We start from the raw sequence: 23,377 nt of genomic DNA, 5'->3' as shown, positions 1-23,377 counted from the left end.
CTTGATTGTACAGAGCACGTTTCGATAGACTTTCAATGCTCTTCACAGAATGGTAAAAATGTGCCTTCCTAAACTGGGATTTGTGCAAATTAAATCTAGCAAATAGTCCTTTAAATTACAATAACAACATCAAATGAATACCAACAATAGAGTTGAAAGATCAAACTTGCGTTTGCTTCTTATAAAAAGAAAGAAATTATAAAAAGAAATTCAGTTAGTTGATACTTTTTAAGACAGTTTAAGGATCGAATCAGTGGATTAAAATGTTGCAAGAAATGTTGTACACATAATTAAAACTACTCCTGATTATTCTTTTGTACTTGTACCATGGATTTGTATAGATGTCCATTGTTCCAGTTGGCCAGCTGTTTCCACTAATTACCGTAGATTTAACAACTCATTTTGACACAAAACTTTTAGATAGAAAACCCTTTATAAGAAACAGATGACCCTTAAGATTAGATCATTTACATTATCACTTTAACAGAAGATCTGATGGATAATAATGGATCATAACTAGCGTCCGTCTTTTAATTTTCTCCCAGCGATGGACTCCCTCTCCCAGGACAACAGTGAGCTGGGGGGTCCGGGCAACATGCTGAAAACCCTGGACCCGATCCTCATCACCATCATCGCCATGTCAGCGCTGGGCGTGTTCCTGGGCGCCATCTGTGGCGTGGTGCTGTACTGCGCCTGCTCGCAGGGCAGCTTGACGGACAGGAACTTATCCGCGCTGGAGAACTATAACTTTGAGCTGGTGGACGGCGTGAAGCTAAAGAAGGACAAGATGAACGGACAGAATAACTACTCAGAGGCGTGAGGCGGAGGGAGCTGCGGATATCACTCCGCACGGACATTGCAGCCAATCATGTGGGAGTAAAAACACGGGGTCCGAGGCCTCTGAAGGGACGGCAGGGTGGGCTGAAAGTGAGCCAATGTAATTTTGTTTTCTCAGGAGCGGCAGTGAGAAGGACTGACCTGCAGGGGGCACTGTGTATAAAGAATCTGTACAGTAACAACAAAAAAAGAAGAATGGAATCTATTTGTTTTTCGGTGTTGATTTCATGTAATCACATGCTGGTGTTGAGACCAATTCAGAAGAAAGTATCGTTTGTGTACTTTATGGAAAGATTTGTTTTTGTTTGTTTTGTCAATTTTGTTCAGATGTTGTAGTTTCACAGAAAGAGAGGAGAATGTGGAATTTTCTATTAGGATATATGGCTCTTTAGCTCGTCATATGTCCCTGTGGGTTTGTGTGAAAGAGTGTGTGTACATGCATATACTGTGTATGCATTTAAGGTGTGTATCATTCAGTCTAGCTGTATGCATGTGCATCACACTCATGTGTACACAAATTGACAGCAACACGTGTCGAATCCATATACTGCATTGAAGGTGTGTATCATTCAGAGTAGGCGTGTATGTGTGCATCACACTCATCTGCATACATGAATGGCAAGCATTTTTATTTGTGTGTGTGAGTTTGTGTGTGTGTGTGAAGGCGGTTGACCTGTGTCTAGTTCCAACAGTGCCTTTTTTTTCCTCCAATGTTTCTGTCGCTGGTTTTTTTCTTGCTTCATTCGTCCGGGGGTTCCTACACAACAACGTGAGAAAAGTCCAGACATTTTTATAGATTGTTATTAAACCAAACTATTGTTTTAGTATTGTACTGTCAAATATCAAATGTCGGTGTAGATTTGAAGCTCTTCTTGCCTTGATGACACTCGTGGTGACTCGGATACAAATGGTAAAATCCAGAAAACTTTAGGAAAGGTTTTGAGATTCAGAATGTGAAAGGTGTAGGAGCCCTGAAAGCCTCATGTTCATGGCACACGAAACATCCAACATATTGTACATAGGTTTTAATATATTTGAGCGCCCTTTTCTATAGAAAAAGACACCAGTGCGGCAGTATCCTTTCTCTGTTGGAATCACACGAATCCTCTCAAATGTACAGAGAAAATATTCATTTGTGCACTGGTTGCCATTCTGTGATATGTGTTGATGTTGTTTAGTTTCTGTTTGTGCTCTGAGAACAGGGAGGATTTTATATCGATGGAAACGGCTTTGAGATTATGGAGCGATGCCTCATGGGAAGAGATGTCTTTTGTACAGGGTAACACGGACAACCTCACCAAAACAATGACAGCTAGTCAAGATGGATTTTAATATTTTCCCGGTTCTCGCTGGCACACAAAATGACTTCTGAACCTTTCAAGAGACATGTGTCCAGCCATCAGAAAGACCTCCGACAGCATCTTTTATTACACTTTGAGGATGTGGAGGATTTAAATGATGACCGTCCTGAATGAAAGACACATTGTTTGCCATCACAATGCTGTACTCTCTGTCGGTGTTTTTCCTGTGTCGACTATCAGAGGAGAAATCTTTAAAGGATCTAAATGGCGTTTAGCAACTCCAACAAGTGGCTAACTGCAGCCTATCATTCTGTCCAATTCTCTTGTGCTAAAGTGGCCATACAATGACAAAACAAAAAAACAAGTCTACTAGCTACTACTTTATCAGAGCAGAGACCCAACAGATATGCTTTGCAAAACAATAAGGCTCATTCATTTCATTTGTTGTTTTCAAATAATCGGACATTTGATTTGTAGTCAGTGTAACACAATTCTGCAACAGCTTGATTTGCTGTTCAAACATCTCAGTAAAAATAGTTTAAAAGCTGAAATTAATTAGCCTTTTTGAGACAGTGCTAGTATAAATGCTACGTTATGTTTTAGCTTCTTTAGCTAACGTGTTGTGATAAGTCAATAACCTTGTCAACCTCGAACAGATGTTCACTCTGTGATAATTAATAGGAGAATTCTTACTATATGCTGACGATACTTTACTATATATTAAAAAGCCATTTAGCAGGTTTTACATGTTTCGTGTCCCCTGTTGCACTGTGGAAATTCAATCTGCCCTTTTTTAATGTAGCATCACAAGAACTAAAATTATGGTAAAAAAAAATCAATTATTTCTTTTAGAGACGTTTTGTTGTAAAGGAAATCCACCTTCTCAATCAGGTTAAATTAAATGATTGTCCGGTTGCAGTAAAGAACCTTTCCGATCATTTGAAGGTGCTCTGACTGTCGAGATGTTCTTTTTTTCTCATGAGAACCACACTGGTTTAAAAAATATCTACTACATATGTTTACGTTAGAAGACACAGATTATCAAAATTATAATAATTTCCGTCTGAACAAATTTGTTTTTCCCCCTTCAAACAAGAAAGGATGCTGCAGCACTGACAAACTAAATGTTGCACTGATATATTTAAAAATTTAAAAAAAGAATCTGTGTTGATGTTGATTTATGAAGAGTGAGGTAGAAGGAAGGAGAGGACAGTGTTATTGTTGCTTCTCGGTTTCAGATGAAAATGTTATAATTCTGAAAAATGTACAGAGATGTTTTTCATTCTCGAAAAAGCTTACTATACATCTTTGAAATGTAACCATTTTATTTACTTGGTATGATATCACCTTTTTTTGTACCGTCACTGATGTACGTGCCATTGTTTTATTATTTTTCTTTCTCTGAATGACAAGACTTTTTTTTAAATACTGCTTCTGTAATTTTTTGCCGTCTCAGATCCGGGAAAATTGAAAGAAAGGAAATATGGAAGTAAAAAAATAACAATGGAAAAGCAGTGATGCCTTACGTGACTAAAAGTATTGTTTGTACTTTGACTTTCTGCTCAGACTCATCCGTCTCTGTCGTCTCTGATCATCGACTATTACATTCCAAAGAATTGGATCAAATAAATGTTTTAAATAAAAAAGTTCTCTGCTGTTTCTGTCCCACCTCATAGAGGGTCAATGGTTTTAAACGACACAATTACAAGCGTCTCCTGGTATCTGAATGTAGTTTGGGTTTAATCCTCCTGTTGTCCTGGGGGTCAGCAACCCTCTGCTCTGGCTCCCTTGAGCTTAAACAAAAATAAGAAAGAAAGAAAATAACAATAATTGTAACTAAAATATGCGTCACATCCTGCTACGGTCCCTTGCCAGTGCCTTTTCTTGAATAACCTGACCTAGTCCAGCAGATATGTGAAAGAATTGTGCTTTTGATGATAAAAACATGACATTTGGCACACTGTTAGAGCATGCCCTAAGGAAGATTTTTGGCTATAGGGCCATCGCAAATTTGTCCAACCAATGGCGGCCATTTTGAAAATGGCCGCCATTGGTTGTTATTTTGCCAGTAGTTTAGGATCTAGACCACCTAGGAACTTGATTCTGGTGGCTAATCCTACATTTTCAAGGATGGGGAATGCATTGGTACTATTTACAACATGCTATAATGTAGCTAACTATATGTATCTGGTATTCAGGGAACAGAATACACAGTAAACCATTAACATATGTATTATGGTGAAGTCATACATGTTACATAATATATATGTAATATTACAGGTTTTCAACTAAATGCAGAGTTAGTTCTGAAAACACAGTCCACCACAGTGGCAAAGGGCACTGCACTGAATTGCTGCCTTGATACATTTGCATTGTCCACTGCACCCCTTGTTGCATCCACAGCAGAGGAGTTCACGACAGGCCTGGTAATGTGGTCCAGTACACTTCCCATCCACCTGTGGCCTTCCTCTTCCACCCCCAGTCACCTGGGGATGGGAGTTCAGGGGCTGCAAACATCATCTGTCCCCAGCAGTGACCAGCTTGGAAGGCAGCTCTCTTTGTGTGCTGAATCAATGCTGCTTGTGTTGGGGGGAATCCTTCAATTGTTCTACCTTTCTGGGTGAAGAGCTACTTGCGTGCCTGATTGACTGACTCCTTGCTGCTAGTGCGGTCATACAGCAATACCACAAATCGCTCCAGAGGCTCCATCCAGTTGTGTACGGAGTCTGGGGTGGCAGCCAAGGCACAGAAGGCTCTAGTGACATCATCCATGCATCCCACGCCGTCTTCTTGCCCCTGCCACCAAAAGATGACACTGTCACATCCAGTAAATGCATGGAACATTGGTAAGGCTATGCATCGATCTGGATCTAGTGACCTCACCATCTCATGAGCTGCTAAATGCCGAACACTCTTCCCAGCTCCAAAGGCAACCCACAGCACTGATGTTGAGGGATTGGGAGTACTACCACATCCGTGTCAACTGTGCGTATTGACACCTTGCTATACCCTTCCTTCACAGCATCTCCTAGGTGCAGTAGGATGCGGGTATCAGCCTCCTCGTGTGTGCATGTTGCAAGTACTGATTATTTGTTTGCCAGTGTTGAGGGCTGTCACACTGGTTTCCAGGAAGAAGAACAGTTCAGCCTTCTTGTCTTCAATGTGCAGAAACTCTGGCCAGTTTCCAGGAATGACACTGGATGGCTCAACTCGTCTATGAACTCCCTTCCCTCTCTTGCTGCGTGTTTCAGCCTTCAAACTTTTGGGGAAATATTCATTCCACACAACATCAATTCTGCTAACATGGTCCAGCTGAGACAGGATGTATGGTAAGAACACTTTCTGCGCATTATAAAAAAACGTCTTAGCAGCACCAGGTCGTAGCATGTTCACAAGAGTAGGCCCATCAAGGATGAAGCCTTAACTGTGGGGTGGGATGCATTCTCTTGTAAATAAATCAGGTCCTCCAAACAGCCCACCAAGTCTGACTTGGTACCAGTTCTGAGCGTGCCCATTTGTGACAATGATGATGGACATGCCTGGTTTTCAAGTTTATTATATTTCACATAATTGATCCCAAAAAACTCATCCAGACTTCCATCACGTATCTCAGATACAATGTACAGCCTAGAGAACAGAGAACAGTCATTCTTCAGAGATGAGAGCTATTGTTGGGACCTGGACTTCTCTCTGACTGGAGGCCGGCTGAATATGGGAGGTTTTTCCTTTTAATGGGATCTTTGATGGGCTTTGTCTGTTTGACCAGGCGCATACAGTGGAGGAAATAAGTATTTGATCCCTTGCAGATTTTGTAAATGTGCCCACTTAGAAATACATTAACAGTCTATAATTGTAATGGTACGTTTAATTTATCAGTGAGAGTAAGAATATCAAAAAGAAAATCCAGAAATTGACATTATATAAATGATACAATTTGATATGTATTACACTTTGGGAAATAAGTATTTGATCTCCTTGCAAAACATGTGTTAGTACTTGGTGGAGAAACCCTTGTTGGACAGCACAGAGGTCAGACACTTCTTATAGTTGGTCTCCAGGTTTGTGCACATCTCAGGAAGGATTTTGGTCCACTCCTCTCTGAAGTTCCTCTCCAAATCCTTAAGGTGCTGAGGCTGATTCTTGGCATGAAAATGTAGGATTAGCCACCAGAATCAAGTTCCTAGGTGGTCTAGATCCTAAACTACTGGTAAAATAACATCCATTTGCGCCATTGGACAAATTTGCGATGGCCCTATAGCCAAAAATCTTCCTCAGGGCATGCTCTAACAGTGTGCCAAATGTCATGCTTTTATCATCAAAAGCATAATTCTTTCAGATATTTCACATATCTGCTGGACTAACCCCCGACGGATGAGCGAACTATGGATACATCAAAAATAAGAAAAGTATCACACAGACAGTTGTGGCTGGCCAATAGAGGGCGCCACCCTCCATAAACCACACACAAAACATTATTATTAATAATAATACTAATAACTCACCCTTTCTTATCTCTCACACCTGACATTAACAGGAACACACACAAACACCTGCTGTCTTTCTGCTGACACAATCTCAACTCATACACACGCAAATAATGCTCTAATTTCTCTCACAGACTCACCCTTTCTTATCTCTCACACCTGACACTAACAAATACACACACACACACACACACACACACACACACACACACACACACACACACACACACACACACACACACACACACACACACACACACACACACACACACACACACACACACCTGATGTCTTTCTGCTGACACAATCTCAAACTCATTCCTGAGTTCTGTTATGTTGTCTCATCGACACACACACCTCGCTTTATACTCTTACATTAGACTCAAAACAAACCCACAGAAGAACAGAAGCTCAATGTTCCCTGTGTGACTTTAACGTTTACAACGTGACGCAGGAGTTCCTTCCTGTTCCGGTCAGACCGATCTGACATCAAACTGCTGCTGGGGGAGAAACGGCTCACCAGCCTCCATTATTTATTTCCTGCTACATTCTTAGTAAGAGATGCCTTTTTCATCTTGTACAAGTACATCCTTTTCAGCTCTGGTTTCAATGTCCTCCCGGTTTTACGGTCTAAAATGGTGGCAGCAGTTTTCCTCACTCTCTGAAGAACAAGAAGACATTTATGTTAACCTGTATTACTTTAAACTCGATGTTTAAGTTTAAAATGTACAAACTACGGTGGCCGGCAGGTGGCCGCTACAACGACCCAAACACTTACATTAGGAGTAACGTATGTGCCGCAGCTTCAGAAACGATGTAACATTAACAGCAATGTGCCAACACACATGTGAATGAAGAGAAATCTACACCAACCATCAGCTAAAAGGCTTTCACATCTTTTTCTGAAAATAAAATCTGAATTCATTTGATGTTTCTTAATCCTATAGGCTCTGTGCACAAGTCTATCAACTTCCGGCGGCTGAGTACTTCCGGTTTGAGTACAGAGTTTTGACAGCTTGACAGTTTGTTATGTCACACCGAGAGCAAGACTGAGCGGATTTCGGGGTAAAGAAAAGCGATTGGCCTTCCAGCGTGTAAGAAAGTCGGCACTACATTGCCCCTTTGTACAAATTCGTCCCGTTATCAGAATACCGTTATTAGTCCCACAGAAGGGACATTTGCAGCGTTGAAGCAGGAAAGAGCCACAGACAGCTTAGTGTTGAATATCGTACATGCGTTAAAAAGTACTAAGTTATTATATAATAAACAATATGCTAAAAAAAAAAGATCAAATCAAATCTACAAATCAAATCCTGTAGCAGTTCTTAGGATTTAGCAGCCCGGTATATATATTAGTTATTAAAGATGGCATATGTATATAAAGTATATATTGCACATAGTTTGACGGTATTTAACAGCAGCAAGTTACACAATTTAATGTTATAATCGGGAGATAAGTTTCCATTAATTTCAGCAAGCCTGGGCAACAACGATTAAAAGATGTCTTGCTCCCAAACCAATTGTGTATTTCATTACAAAAAGTAGTACTATGGTACTAATGAATTATATCCTCAAAACAAACGCACACATAAATAACAAAGGAAAATACATAATTTAATAAATCCACAATATGACATTTTACCGATTTATTTAATAAACTTTTACAAAACATAGGTTGATGTTATATCGGGGAGAAAAATACATATTTAAACATTTCAATTAGTCTCTGCATATTTAAGTAATGCTAGTTTATATAACAGATGAACAGATGTACAATATCCAGAAAGTAGATGCAAAAAATATATATAATGTGTGCATTTCCAACATATCCTCTGAAAGCGTGTTAGTCGTTGAGTTGAGTAGTGAGCCATTCGTTTTTTTTTTTCGTGGTGCGATGTCTGCTGAGAAGTCCTTGTATGCCTCGCTGACTTTGAGGACATCTGGGTCTGGCAGCCCCCCCAGCACGGCCTTGTAACGTGTACTCCTTTGAACATGTTTATATGATAATTAGGACTTTAAGAACAATCTTACACTCAGACAACAATCACAAAGTTGTAGCAGGCTACATACAATTACTTATAGGACAATATGTATTACCTTACACCGTCAGCAACTGTAAACGGCTTTGGCTTAGTGGAAATGAACACCATGTCACTCACTCTGCCTGGTTTCACACCCTATTAATTACACAAAAGAATTGTCAAATTAATTGAAAAGGTCGTTGATGCAACACAACATCAGCTCTTGGCACAAAGGAAATACTCATTAAACCGTGGATTGGTTGTGAACACATACTGTACTTACCATGGTACTTGGCTTGTGCCATTGCTGCTCTGTTTCAGTGCAGCTGAGGACAGGGGGGACAGCAGCCAGGTTGAGTGTGGAGTTGTGTGCGCCTGTGCGCTCTGGAACAGCAGTGCACCATTGTGGTTGCAGAGTGCTGTTCCAGCTACACAGGAACACTTTGCCACTGCAATCTCCACAGGTGAGCAGTTCTTAAAAACAAATGTCAGTCATTTTACATTTAGGACACTGCTACAACACAGACAAATGAGAAAGCTGAGAGCAGGCTGATCAGGCAAGTAGTAGGTGTGGGAAAAGGCTAAACCGTCAGGTTGTCAGTCACATCACATACACAGAAGTTCTGCTGTTTGGAATACTGTTATTTAAGGACATTCAAACAGATACATACGCTTGTATAGCCTGTCTCAGCTCTCTCAATGTATTATCTTATATTATAAAAATAGTGTTAGTAGAATGTTGAACAGCTTAACATAGATGTAGGGTACAAAACCAGCACTTACCTAACACTGGCCAATACAAATGGACCCTACATGGATTATACTAACCATTCAGTAAAGAACAGCAGCCGTCACAACCAGTTTCTGGGGTTTCCATGAAAGCAGAGACGGTTTTCAACCTCATTAAGAATCTTTGATGAAAGCTAAGTTTGGGTTTAGCTAATGTATTTATCATTTTACACGAGAGGGTTACAAAACGAAAATAAATCTGTAGCCCCTTCATGCTACACACATAGCTAGCTACCAGTTGTTCAATCAGGAGAGACGTGATGTATGAGTACATGTTTATTTATCGGGACACATGATATGCGGGAATAGTGATTGACGTATTACAACAAGTAACTGTAATGATGTTTTGGCGACTAGGCCCCGGGTTTGCAGGATGATCATTCAGGAGGGAAAGAATCGCTCTGATGAACCCCCCGGGGTCTAGACACTGGTGGTGGTGATAGTAGTTCAGTCCGATCTGAAGGGAGAAGGTTTAGCTTGGCCCTGTATTTAGGAGACAGGAGGCGAAGGGGTGGAGGAGGGTTTGCGTTGACACCTGAAATGACAACTGACAGGAAGGGGAGAGCAGATTTAAAGAGGTTAGCAGGTGCGATGATTGGCTAGCCGGGGCGTAATGCCCCTGATCACTTATTGAAATAACGTGTGACACCCGATGCTGTTGTCTTCCTGATTGAACTTACACTGAGCTACATATGTCAGCTAGCTGGGCTTATTTGAATCCTAAATCACAGCTTACCTACTCTTGCCACATAAAAACCCCAGAACATGAACCTGATTGAGGCTTTGAACCGATTAACACTTTTTATTTTCCTCCCTACTCTGAGATCGTGAGGCTTTTCATGCTTTCTCATGGACCTGTAACAGCTAGCCCTGACGCTCACTCTCCCTGAAGGTAGATCTTTGTTTGAAACTGTGGGGAATTGGATATCATTCATGTTATCCAAAAAAAACGTAATAGTACATAATTAAAATGCTTTACACTGTATCAAGACTGTCAATTTGTGAAAGTTAGCCAGTAACTACAGCTTCATTTGTCACGTACCTTCATAATTGTCGACGTAGCTGGATATGTAGCTACATCTTGAACCCCTTTTCTCTTTTGCTCCTCGGGGCTGAGCCTGCCGCTTGTACCAGCCGATGTACATCACTGATGTTAACCTTCGGTAGGTCTTGGAGACATCGAGTGTAAAATAGTGCCTATATAATATCTATACGCTATCTATCGCTCTTCCCTCTACCGCTCTACTGTAGACCGGAAGTTTACAACCGCACACCCAGCCGCCGGAAGTTGATAGACGCCATCTTGTGCAACTAGCCAATAGATAAATAATAACATTTATTAAAAAAAAATAAACATCTTGTTTCAGAAAAATAATTTTGAGATATTTTTATAATTAAAAACACAAAAGACTGAGATTTTCACCTTTTTCCTCTTATTTCTTTTATTTACAAAAAAACCTAACATTTTATTTTTTACAGACATGTAAATGTGGCACTCATCTCACATCTTTATTTCAAACTCAACCTGTTAGCTTTTATTTTGTATCACTTTTCTTTGAATGTGTTTTATTTCCTTCTTCGAACTTTCATTTATGCATTCAACACATTGAGACTTAGTAAAAAAAAAAAAAAAAGACCTTTAGAGTAAAAATATCTACAATGAAAGAAGCTCTGGTGCTTTCTCTCTAAAGACTCAAGTATTTAGAGCAACGTTTACATTTCCCTACAGAGAAATATGAGTTGAGGTTAACAGCAACCCTCCTGAGCAGTGACAGCCTCCATGGGTAAACAGACACAGGAAGGAGCGCCGCCTAAAGAAACTCCAGCATCTACAGAACAACTCGTGAGAAGACGTTAAAGCACATCCCATAATGTTGGATTGACAGCTGATCTCTGTGCAGTGAAGACATGAACACTCAGCTCTCAGCAACAATGATGGAATCACAATGAGTTTAAGAAGTAGAAGAGTTCCTCAAATGACTTCAGGCTATTTCAGTTTACAAAACTCAGCTGAGGTTCCATTACCACAAACCCAAACTCCAGCATGTAGCGGCTGAGTGAACGTGGTCTGGACTCTGTGGAGGAGAGTCATGGTTTCAGAGATGATGCTGTAGAAGGACAGAATACCTGCTCTGTGATCCAGGTACACTCCTACTCTGGAGGACGGAGGACCCGAGACGGAAGTGTAGATGCTGTCGTAACGAAATAAATAACTGCTTTGGTTACAATCTAAGGTCCAAGATTTGTCATTGAATCCAAATAAACTTTCACCGTCTGCTCTGCTGATATTCTTGTATGCGACTGCTACACAAACTCCTCCCCCTCTCCACTCCACCTCCCAGTAACAACGTCCAGTCAGACTCTCTCTACTCAGGACCTGAGGATAATTGGTGAATCTGTCTGGGTGACTAGAATAAGACTGTAGTTTCACGAATGTTGCTTTTCTGCTCCCCTCCGATAATACCAGCCGTGTGTGTGCTGTGTTTGGATCCAGAGTGATCTCCTGTGAATATCTTAAGAACCCAGCTCTGGTGGTGGGCTCTGCTGCTGACAGTAAAACATCCACTTCAGTCGGTGAGATGTTTGTCCATTCAGCGTCTCTCCTCTTCAGCTCAGTGATCTCCTGCTTCAGCTTCTTCTGAAGCTCTTTGACTTGAGTGACTTCTCTTGTCTGCTTGGATCTGACCTGCTGCTTCACATCAGAGCTTCCTTTCTCCATGAGACGGATCAGCTCAGTGAACGTCTTCTCACTGTCCTCCACTGCTTTATCAGCAGAGCGATTGATGGCCTTCACCTCCTGCTGAAGCAGCTTCACCTCCTTCTCTCTGTCCTGGATTCTCTGCTGGATGTTTTGTCGACTCCCCTCCAGCTCTCTCTGCCTCTCAGTCCTCTCTGCTGCAGCTGACACCGTGTCGTGGCCTTTGTGTTCGTCCACAGAGCAGAGATAACAGATACACTGCTGAACCGTGCGGCAGAACATCTTCATCACCTCATCATGATGAGAGCAGATGTTCTCCTGGAGCTTCTTGGAGGGCTCCACCAGCTTGTGTTTCTTTAATGGAGCTACGTCATAATGAGGCTGGAGGTGTTTCTCACAATAAGAGGCCAGACACACGAGGCAGGACTTACAGGCTCTCAGTTTTCTCCCAGTGCAGACATCACAGGCCACATCTTCAGCTCCAGCATAGCAGAGATCAGCAGGAGCAGCTTGGAGTCCAGTCTTCTTCAGCTCCTCCACTAAAGCTGCTAACATGGTGTTCTTCAGCAGGACAGGCCTCGGTGAGAAGCTCTGCCTACACTGAGGGCAGCTGTGGATCTCCTTCTCATCCTCTCCATCCCAGAAGCCTTCAATACACTTCATGCAGTAGCTGTGTCCACAGGGAGTAGCCACCGGATCCTTCAGTAGATCCAGACAGATTGAACAAGAGAAGGTTTCCCGGTCCAGCTGAACTCCTTTCTGCGCCATATCTCTTCTCAGTGGCAGCGAGTGTCTGAGTTTCACCTCCTGAGCAGTGATGATACCTGTATTAAGCAGGTGAAAAAGGAGAAATGAGGACACGGTGTGTTATGTTTCCTTCCAGATCACTTCTTTGGTTGTTTTATTACACAACAAAATCATTTAAACATATTAACTCTCTAATAGGCATTTCAGTTTTCATTTACATTCCCAATAAAGTGTTATTAATGTGATAATAAAGTGCTACTGAGGAGTCTAGGGTGTTAATTAAGGGTAAAGGGAACAGACCTGCTCTGTGTATCCGAAGCTGAGACTGTAATACAGCGTCCAGTAGTTTCTGGAGTCTCTTGTTCTCCTCTTTGGAAAGAGATAGCTCCCCCTCGTGCTCTGCTATCGTTTTTTCAAACAGAGCAAATATATCTTCAGCAGCAGCAGTGAGTCGCTGCTTCTTCAACGACAGCAGCATTTGGACTTTACTCATGTTTACTAGATCACCTTTTCCTGCAAACTCCGTTAAACACACCGTTTCTCTCTCCATCAAACTCTCAATCTGACTAGTGTTGCTAACGTGTTTCCAGCTAGCATGCTAAGCTAGCTCCTATAGTCCGAGGTAAACGCTCCAGAAAAAAGAGCACATAGTCCATTCAGAGGTTTATCCAAACACCCCGGACTGCAGTCGGATAGTTTAAAAATCAGCTCCTAAGTTCTAACCCTATCGTCTATTCCTTGACCTCTGAGTGAAACGTCACGGGGTTAAGGGATAGTGGATAGGAGAATTCAAAAGGACTTAGGAGAAGAGACTGCGGTACTTTAGAGAATCCGAATGCACTTTCACTATCCGACGTGTTTATGATGCGCCAGCGGACGTCATGAATGTGCGTCTGCTGCTGTGGGGTAACTATGGAAACTACAGTTTTCTATACAGCGGACTACAACATGGATGTTTAATAAGAAGGAGGGACTACTGTAAACTCATCGAGAGACTCTGCACCGTGCTCTGATGCTGCTGCTTTGCTTTATGAACGTGGACAACAGAGAAACATATTCTTCAGGACCAAAGTTGGAATTGAAATAAAAAAGGAAAGTGAAACTTATGCTCGTCACCCTCTCCCTCCTGTCCAAATTAATACAAATGATCCCAATACGTATGATTGTATGAACTAAAGATCTTAAAATCAATACAAATGTAGTTTATTATAAACATTAGTCCTTAACATCTATCACTGTGTATGTCACCATTCAAACATCTTTTAAAAGTTGAACAAACTCCACACAGCTCAGTAAAGACTGAAATGTTGACTTTATTTGATAATTTCAGTGAAAACTAACGTTCATATTTCTCTTTTTGATTATAATACTGATGAACGTTTCAAAACACTTTGGCAACTTACCACCTATGTTTTAAAATGCTTATAAGCACCGTAACTTTCATGATATCATTTATCGGTCATAATCGGTTTGTTTCCGTGAACGGCCGAGACTCGAGTGACGGCAAATGCTGCGGCTGCAAGGCATTGTGGGGCAGCATTTCTCCCATCCTGTCGGGTAGGGAGGTCCAGTGGTTCCTAAGCTAAAGGAGGTTATAAAGGAAGTTTGAAACCTCCTTTCCTATCATTCTCATCATTCTATCTAGAGAATTCGAACGGCACTTATCATGGCTGCCACTGAGGGACTTCCGGGTCATTTCACTCCTTTAGGAAGGTTCCTAGGCTGCAGTCGGGATAGTTTAAAAATCAGCTCCTAAGTTCTAACCCTATCGTCTATTCCTTGACCTCGAGTGAAACGTCACGGGGTTAAGGGATAGTGGATAGGAGAATTCAAAGGACTTAGGAGAAGAGACTGCGGGTACTTTAGAGAATCCGAATGCACTTTCACTATCCGACGTGTTTATGATGCGCCAGCGGACGTCATTGTGTGCGTCTGCTGCTGTGGGGAAAATATGGAAACCACAGTTTTCTATACAGCGGACTACAACATGGATGTTTAATAAGAACGAGGGACTACTGTAAACTCATCTAGAGACTCTGCACCGTGCTCTGATGCTGTTGCTTTATGCTTTATGAATGTGGACAACAGAGAAACATATTCTTCATGACCAAAGTTGGAATTGAAATAAAAAAGGAAAGTGAAACTTATGCTCGTCACCCTCTCCCTCCGGTCCACATTAATACAAATGATCCCAATACGTATGATTGTATGAATTAAAGATCTTAAATCAATACAAATGTATTTATTATAAACGTTAGTCCTTATCATCTATCACTGTGTATATCACCATTCAAACATCTTTTAAAAGTTGAACAAACCCCACACAGCTCAGTAAAGACTGAAATGTTGACTTTATTTGATAATTTCAGTGGAAAACTAACGTTCATATTTCTCTTTTTGATTATAATACTGATGAACGTTTCAAAACAAGCACTTTGGCAACTTACCACCTATGTTTTTAAAATGCCTTAATAAGCACCGTAACTTTCATGATATCATTTCTTCGGTCATAATCGGTTGTTTCCGTGAACGGCCGGACTGTTGAGTGACGGCAAATGCTGCGGCTGCAAGGCATTGTGGGGCAGCATTTTCGCTTCTCCTGTCGGTTAGGGAGGTCCAGTGGTTCCTAAACTAAAGGAGGGTATAAAGGAAGTTTGAAACCTCCTTTCCTATCATTCTCATCATTCTAGAGAATTCGAACGGCACTTATCATGGCTGCCACTGAGGGACTTCCGGGGTCATTTCACTCCTTTAGGAAGGTTCCTAAGCTAAATGGACTATTCGACTTCAGCCCTAAGCTAAATGGACTATTCGACTTCAGCCCACAGATGATGATCAGTAAGTGCTGGAGCTCACACAGACTTCCTCAGGAACACAGCGAGAGAGATCCGTAGCGGACGAGACGCCACCTCGATGAGAAGGGTCTAGCTGCCGGCTGGCGGACAGTACACGACACGCCCACCTGACACGACACTACGGTGGCTGAGAAGGGTCTAGCTGCGGCCCGCGAAAGTTGTGTACTTCCAAATATGGTCAGAAGAGAGCACGCCCAACACGTGAGACGCTGACGCAAGAATATTTAAGGAGACTTGGGCTGCAGTCGGATAGTTTAAAAATCAGCTCCTAACTTCTAACCCTATCGTCTATTCCTTGACCTCTGAGTGAAACGTCACGGGGTTAAGGGATAGTGGATAGGAGAATTAAAAAGGACTTAGGAGAAGAGACTGTGGCACTTTAGAGAATCCGAATGCACTTTCACTATCCGACGTGTTTATGATGCGCCAGCGGACGTCATTGTGTGCGTCTGCTGCTGTGGGGAAACTATGGAAACCACAGTTTTCTAGACAGCGGACTACAACATGGATGTTTAATAAGACGAGGACTACTGTAAACTCATCTAGAGACTCTGCACCGTGCTCTGATGCTGCTGCTTTGCTTTATGAACGTGGACAACAGAGAAACATATTCTTCATGACCAAAGTTGGAATTGAAATAAAAAAGGAAAGTGAAACTTATGCTCGTCACCCTCTCCCTCCGGTTCACATTAATACAAATGATCCCAATACGTATGATTGTATGAACTAAAGATCTTAAAATCAATACAGATGTATTTATTATAAACGTTAGTCCTTAACATCTATCACTGTGTATATCACCATTCAAACATCTTTTAAAAGTTGAACAAACCCCACACAGCTCCGTGAAGACTGAAATGTTGTTGACAAACTTCCTTTATAACCTCCTTTAGCTTAGGAACCACTGGACCTCCCTAACCGACAGGAGAAGCAAAAATGCTGCCCCACAATGCCTTGCAGCCGCAGCATTTGCCGTCACTCAACAGTCGGCCGTTCACGGAAACAACCGATTATGACCGAGAAATTATATCATGAAAGTTACGGTGCTTATTAAGCATTTTAAAACATAGGTGGTAAGTTGCCAAAGTGCTTTGTTTTGAATGAAGAACTCTCAATGGTTCAGAACCTTTTTCCTTAAACTGTTAAGCCCTGAACCTGTTTTTCAGGTCTCAGGCTCGGAAAATGACATTCCCAGAACAAATGACCATATCTTCCCTTCTAAAGGGTTAAATTAATAATCTTTGTTCTCAAAGTAATGATAAACCTGTGAGTTGGATGTAGACAAGTCAGAATCAATATAGATGTTTTTATTAAAAAAAATTCAGATTGAACATAGTATTAAACTGTAAATTATCCGTCCAAAAATAATGTTTTACTTATAGTGAAAACTACCCTTGGATGATGGGTTAGTAGACTAAAAGCTTTAGGAATCCAAAGTACAACATATAATAAGTACCCTGTATCAAGATTGATGCAAAACAAGTGACATTTGACCTTTTTAGAGAGGTTTAGCAAATAAAACTCCACCTCTGAGGTGATTTGGGTGGAAATGAGCGTTTTTACCGTTTCTCTAGAACCCATTGGTCGATTTTGGTGATTGACATCTCTTTCTGACCGTTAGAGCCAATCGAATCGAAGGGGGGTTTTCACATAGACACCAACGTTAACACAAAAAGGTGGGGGCTTTGCGCATGTAGTTTCACATGAGAGTGAAGCTATCTTTCGCTCTGACATCTGGAAACGGAAAAGCAGGGTTTATTGCTTATGGATTATCAGAAATCATTTCAAAGGGACACAGACACATTGGATTAACCTATGGATTAACTTCAGCAGCGTTTTTATCGTTGTAATGCCATTGAAGACCAGTTTTGACCAGACAACGACCAAGGTAGGCCATGTTAGCAGTTTTAGCTACCTAACGCTACATGTTTTGATGTCTGTTCTTGTTATAACCTCCGCGAGTTCTTATCATAGAGTGATAATGTATGTACCAAACGATTTTGTGTCATCTCACGATGTGAATCGATGGCTTGGATGTGCAGAAAAGATAAATAAGGGTTTTATGAGTGAGTTTCTGTGCAGTAATCTGTTAGCATTTTTTGCTCCTTGCTAATTCAGAGGCTTTCAGTTAGCATTGTGGGTTTTAAAAAATAAATTAAAAAAAGTTCAGTTAGCCGAGTTTCTTCCCGTTACATGGACATAAAACATTCAAAGTTTATTACATCTTAAGAAGCCTTCAGACACTTTTGCTTGCAGATGTTGTGATTTCGGCCCCTTTGGCGGGTCCGTGGGGTTTAAGAGGTTGAGAAGAGCTTGAATATTAAAAAGATACAAACTCTTTTGGCTCCTTCCTGTCTTTCTATTGGGTCTTTCTTGGCTTTGTACTGGCAATCTTCTAGCTCTATTCAGGTTTTTTTCTAGCTCTATCCCTGATCATTTTCAGAACCTGAAGGCTCAGAAACCTATACGGACTATCTTCTGGTTCTTTTCTGGATCCATCCACTATCTCTTGTCTCTATCCAGTGAATTACCCTTTTGTTACTGGAGCAGGTAAAGGACACAACAGATACTTTCAGCATTATCGGAGCACGAAGTGGAAGCTTGGATGAAACACAGCGGACTTCTAAACAATGAACACCCGCAACTTGGAAGAAATAAAGTTCGGTTTAATGCGTTCTAATTAGGGTTGGGTACCAAGAACCGGTTCGGAACCGGTTCCAACATTTTGATTCCAACGGCATCATTTAGACATGTGAATTTCGGTTCCGCTTTTCGATGCCCGAGGAAATGTTTCTCGCAGCTCTCCGTAGCCTACTGTATGAGTGCGGCGGGGCGGGAAATGTAGCATTGTACCTACACTTCCTACAGCGTAACCTGAGACCAGGGCCGGCCCATCGCACTGGCGTTATAGATGTTCGCCTAGGGTGCCAGATCTGTGGAGGCGCTGCGCTGACAGCTCTGGGAGGGAAAACAAATTACATGTATTTGTTATTGGCTATGTGAGGGATTTCCGCGCGGTTTGGATTTTATGAAGCAGGCACGTAAACGGTGACGTCATGACGCAGCAGCGGCAGCTCTGGGCGGTGTGAACAGAGCGGGAGCAGAAAAGGGAAACCGGAGCTGAACCAGAAAAGCTCCCGCTCGGAGCTAGAAAGGGAAAAGCACTGGTGTAAAAGCTGCATGACCTGCATGTGGCTGGATTAGACAGCAGTCATTATTGTGAGCTGCCTAACGCGTACACCCAGAAAACGATGCCAGTTCATCGAGACAACATTCCTCGGCAGAAAGACCTTCAGAGATGGTCTCACCTGAAACATGTAATGATTACTGAGATTGATTCAGATGTGGACCTGTTGATTGGGACTAATGTTCCTGAGGCACTGGAGCCATGGGAAGTTATTCGGAGTGTAGACGGGGGCCCATATGCAGTCAAAACTATGCTGGGTTGGACTGTCAATGGATCTCTCAGAGGAGACAGAAGTAGTGAAATTACTTGTGGACAGCCAGATGTCACTGTCAATAGGATATCTGTTACAAACCTTGAAGATCTGTGGAAGCAGCAGCTAAAGGCTGATTTCCCTGAATGCAGTCAGGATGAGCAGATAGGACCGTCAAGAGAGGACTGTCACTTTATGGAGTACGTCACAAAGTCTGCTAAGTTGATGGATGGCCATTACTGTATTGGCTTACCTTTAAGGAAAAGGGATGTTAGTATGCCAAACAACGTACACTGAGCCTCAAGAGAAGGTTTGATAAAGATGTTTCATTTCATGCTGATTACACCGCTTTCATGAATGACATCCTTTCGAAGGGCTATGCAGAGAAAGTGCCAGTTGTGGATCTGGAACGCAGTGACGGCAGGGTATGGTATATACCACACCATGGTGTATACCACCCAAAGAAGAAAAAGATCAGGGTCGTATTTGACTGTGCAGCTACATTCCAGGGAACATCGCTGAATGCGCAGCTCCTACAGGGACCAGATCTTACCAGCACACTGGTTGGAGTTATGACAAGATTCAGAAAGGAACCTGTTGTACTCATGGCAGACATTGAAGCCATGTTCCATCAGGTTCGAGTACCAGCTGAGGATTCAGATCTGTTGAGGTTTATCTGGTGGCCAAATGGAGATCATCATCAGAACTTAGAAGAGCACAGAATGGTTGCACATCTGTTGTGAGCTACATCGTCGCCAAGTTGTGCTAGTTTTGCCCTTGGAAAGTGTGCAGAGGACCATCGGGAGAAGTTCAGCCCCAAAGTAATCAACACTGTCTTGCACAATGTCTATGTTGATGATTGTCTAACATCTGTGGTCTCAGAGTAGGAGGCAGTGGCACTATATCATGACCTTTGTGCACTTTGTGCTCAAGGGGGCTTTCATCTCACAAAGTGGATTAGCAACAGACGTATCGTGCTTGCTGCTATAGTTTCGATGGAGAGAGCGAAAGAAGTTAAGGATCTGGACTTGGATAATGACACACTCCCTGTGGAAAGAGCATTGGGCGTACAGATGTCTTTAAGTTCAAGATCATGAACAAGGACAAACCCATAACCAGAAGAGGGATCCTTTCCATGGTCAGTTCAATATTTGACCCATTAGGAATATTGTCACCTGTGGTCCTATCAGCCAAGATGATTCTTCAAGACTTGTGCGGAAGAGAACTTGGTTGGGATGATATTATACCAGCCTCAGCTGCACAAGAGTGGAAAAGTTGGCTGAAGGAGCTCTGCAATCTCGAATAGTTTAAAGTTGACAGATGCCTGAAACCGGTGGATTTTGGGGAAGTGACCTCTGCTCAGCTACACCACTTTGCAGATGCAAGCGAAGACGGCTATGGAACAGTGACTTACCTGTTATTACATAACATCAAAGGACAAGTGCACTGTGTCTTCATTATGGGAAAAGCTAGAGTGGCCCCATTGAAACCAATAACCATCCCTCGAATGGAATTGACGGCTGCCGTGGTTGCAAGTCGTATGGACAAGATGTGTAGGAAGGAGCTGCAAATGCAACTTAAAGGAATGGTCCACTCATTAGATAATTAATAAAAACTTCAGTATTTAGTGAAACATTATGTTTAAACCATACCCTGAAGAAATCAGCGATATTCCCCGGTAAATAATGATTTTATAGCTCTTTTTTATCAAAACCTGTATATTCCGTCTGGCCGCCGCCATTTTTGCCATTTTCAGTAGTCACGTGATGGTTGTGACGTCATCCATGCGTTCACTTTGTCAACACACGGAAACATGGCGGAGTATTTGAGTTCGGACTCGTCAGCAGAGGAAGAAGTTTTGACCAATGTGAAGAGATTGGATGGGGGAATTCAGCCATACATATCAGTATGACAATATGACACCCTCTGTCCTTAGACCCTCACATCGTACAAGGAAAAACTCCCGAAGAAAACCCACAGTTTAAAGGGAACATGGGAGAAACCTCAGGGAGAGCAGCAGAGGAGGGATCCCTCTCCCAGGACGGACAGACGTGCAATATATGCCGTGTGTACATTGAAAAGATAATACATGTGCAACATAGGTAGTCCAAATGTTTGGAAATGCATGTGTGTATAATAGGAAGATGATATAAGATACTATATGTATGCATGTAGTACCACCCTTGCTAGCGATTCCCTCTCTAGTTTAGCATACTCAGCTTCGTTGTCCCTGGCCATAGAATCACGATTTTATGGGGCCGGAAAAAACTGGGGTAAAATACACACTAGCCGGTACTACGCTATATGGAAAGGCCACCAAAAACTGTCCTGGCCTGGACGCTAAAGGACGTTAAAACGGGGCTAGCCGCTGCAATGGAAATGCGCTATAACATACCTTATTCTTACTCCGAGCACTACTTCTGCTCCTCCGTCGCTTCACACTTGCAGAGGGCGATTTCTCAACTGGCCGAACTGGTGTCCTGGTCGGTGATGACACCAGAAAGACCGATGGTACTGCATCTCCATTAAGTAATGGTTGTTCCATAAATCCCATGTTATGTTTTATCATACTCTCAGAGTAGTCGTCCGGATATTTGAAATGTTCGCTGCATACATGAGCCTGTAAATCTCTCGGTTCGGGCCGGCCACATTTCGCTAGCCACTGCCTCCGAATGTACTTCTTACGCTTACCTTTTGGCAACAGATGGAACCGAGCATTCCGTGGATTGTTCCTATCAGAATTGTGGCAATATTTCGCGATACAGTGAGGCATATTTGAAGAGAGAAACTACAGTAAATAACATGGAGATCAACGTGTCTTCGAAAACCAAACGCATGGTTTACGTCACGTCCGGAAAATGGCGGTGCCCACAGTGTTGATGTTATTTCGGTATATAATCAGTTTAAAATCACTGATAATGTCGTCAGATTAAAAAAAAAAAAAAAGACTGGCAGAGACTGGTCTGTTTTATTGGATGATAATTATTTAAAAATGAGTGTCATGAGCATACCATTCCTTTAAAGACTCCATCTTTTGGACTGATAGTACATCAGTAATGAGACCTTAAGGTTTCGACCCTTTGTCACAAACAGGTTTCAACAATACGCAGCGTATCAAATCTATCTCAGTGGAGATATGTTCCCACCGCAAGCAATCCTGCCGACTGGGCTTCCAGGGGAGTCAAAGTGGAAACACTCCTGAAAGATGACACATGGGTGTTTGAACCTCAGTTTGCACTGGACCTGAAGAACAGTGGCCTGTGAACCCTGATGGCTCTGATATGGCACCAGAAGACCCTGAGGTCAAGATACTGCATTTGATACTATCGACCTGCATTTGATACTCCCTCTTAAAAAGATGAGAGGCCTGTAATTTTCATAATAGGTATACCTCAACTATGAGAGACAAAATGAGAAGAAAAAAAATCCAGAAAATCACATTGTCTGATTTTTAACGAATTTATTTGCAAATTATGGTGGAAAATAAGTATTTGGTCAAAACAAAAGTTAATCTCAATACTTTGTTATATACCCTTTGTTGGCAATGACAGAGGTCAAACGTTTTCTGTAAGTCTTCACAAGGTTTTCACACACTGTTGCTGGTATTTTGGCCCATTCCTCCATGCAGATCTCCTCTAGAGCAGTGATGTTTTGGGGCTGTAACTGGGCAACACAGACTTTCAACTCCCTCCAAAGATTTTCTATGGGGTTGAGATCTGGAGACTGGCTAGGCCACTCCAGGACCTTGAAATGCTTCTTACGAAGCCACTCCTTCGTTGCCCGGGTGGTGTGTTTGGGATCATTGTCATGCTGAAAGACCCAGCCACGTTTCATCTTCAATGCCCTTGCTGATGGAAGGAGGTTGTCACTCAAAATCTCACGATACATGGCCCCATTCATTCTTTCCTTTACACGGATCAGTCGTCCTGGTTCCTTTGCAGAGAAACAGCCCCAAAGCATGATGTTTCCACCCCCATGTTTCACAGTAGGTATGGTGTTCTTTGGATGCAACTCTGCATTCTTTCTCCTCCAAACACGTCTGAGTTTTTACCAAAAAGTTGTCATCTGACCATATGACATTCTCCCAATCCTCTTCTGGATCATCTAAATGCTCTCTAGCAAACTTCAGATGGGCCTGGACATGTACTGGCTTAAGCAGGGGGACACGTCTGGCACTGCAGGATTTGAGTTCCTGGCGGCGTAGTGTG

The 23,377-nt window shown here is 42.1% G+C and overlaps 2 protein-coding genes across 2 annotated transcripts in view; one reads left to right on the top strand and one right to left on the bottom strand.

The window, feature by feature from the left end:
- LOC117462924 (neuropilin-1a-like) overlaps positions 1–3,778 on the top strand; it is a 101,783-nt gene extending 98,005 nt beyond the window's left edge. The window contains exon 18 of the mRNA XM_034105292.2: positions 546–3,778. Within this exon, the coding sequence (XP_033961183.1) occupies positions 546–820 (275 nt within the window). The 3' untranslated portion in view covers positions 821–3,778. The remainder of the gene's footprint in view (positions 1–545) is intronic.
- Positions 3,779–10,901: 7,123 nt separating this feature from the next.
- LOC117462925 (tripartite motif-containing protein 16-like) lies at positions 10,902–13,688 on the bottom strand. Its single transcript, XM_034105294.2, has 2 exons — positions 13,178–13,688; positions 10,902–12,954 (listed from the first exon to the last, which is right to left on the bottom strand). The coding sequence occupies exons 1-2, from the start codon at positions 13,425–13,427 to the stop codon at positions 11,420–11,422; spliced, it is 1,785 nt and encodes a 594-aa protein (XP_033961185.2). The 5' UTR covers positions 13,428–13,688; the 3' UTR covers positions 10,902–11,419.
- Positions 13,689–23,377: the final 9,689 nt, after the last annotated feature.

Source organism: Pseudochaenichthys georgianus, chromosome 17 (assembly GCF_902827115.2).
Source record: "Pseudochaenichthys georgianus chromosome 17, fPseGeo1.2, whole genome shotgun sequence".
NCBI lineage: Eukaryota > Metazoa > Chordata > Actinopteri > Perciformes > Channichthyidae > Pseudochaenichthys > Pseudochaenichthys georgianus.
The sequence above is the reverse complement of the archived record's forward strand: the minus strand, read 5'-3'. Positions and strand labels throughout refer to the sequence as shown.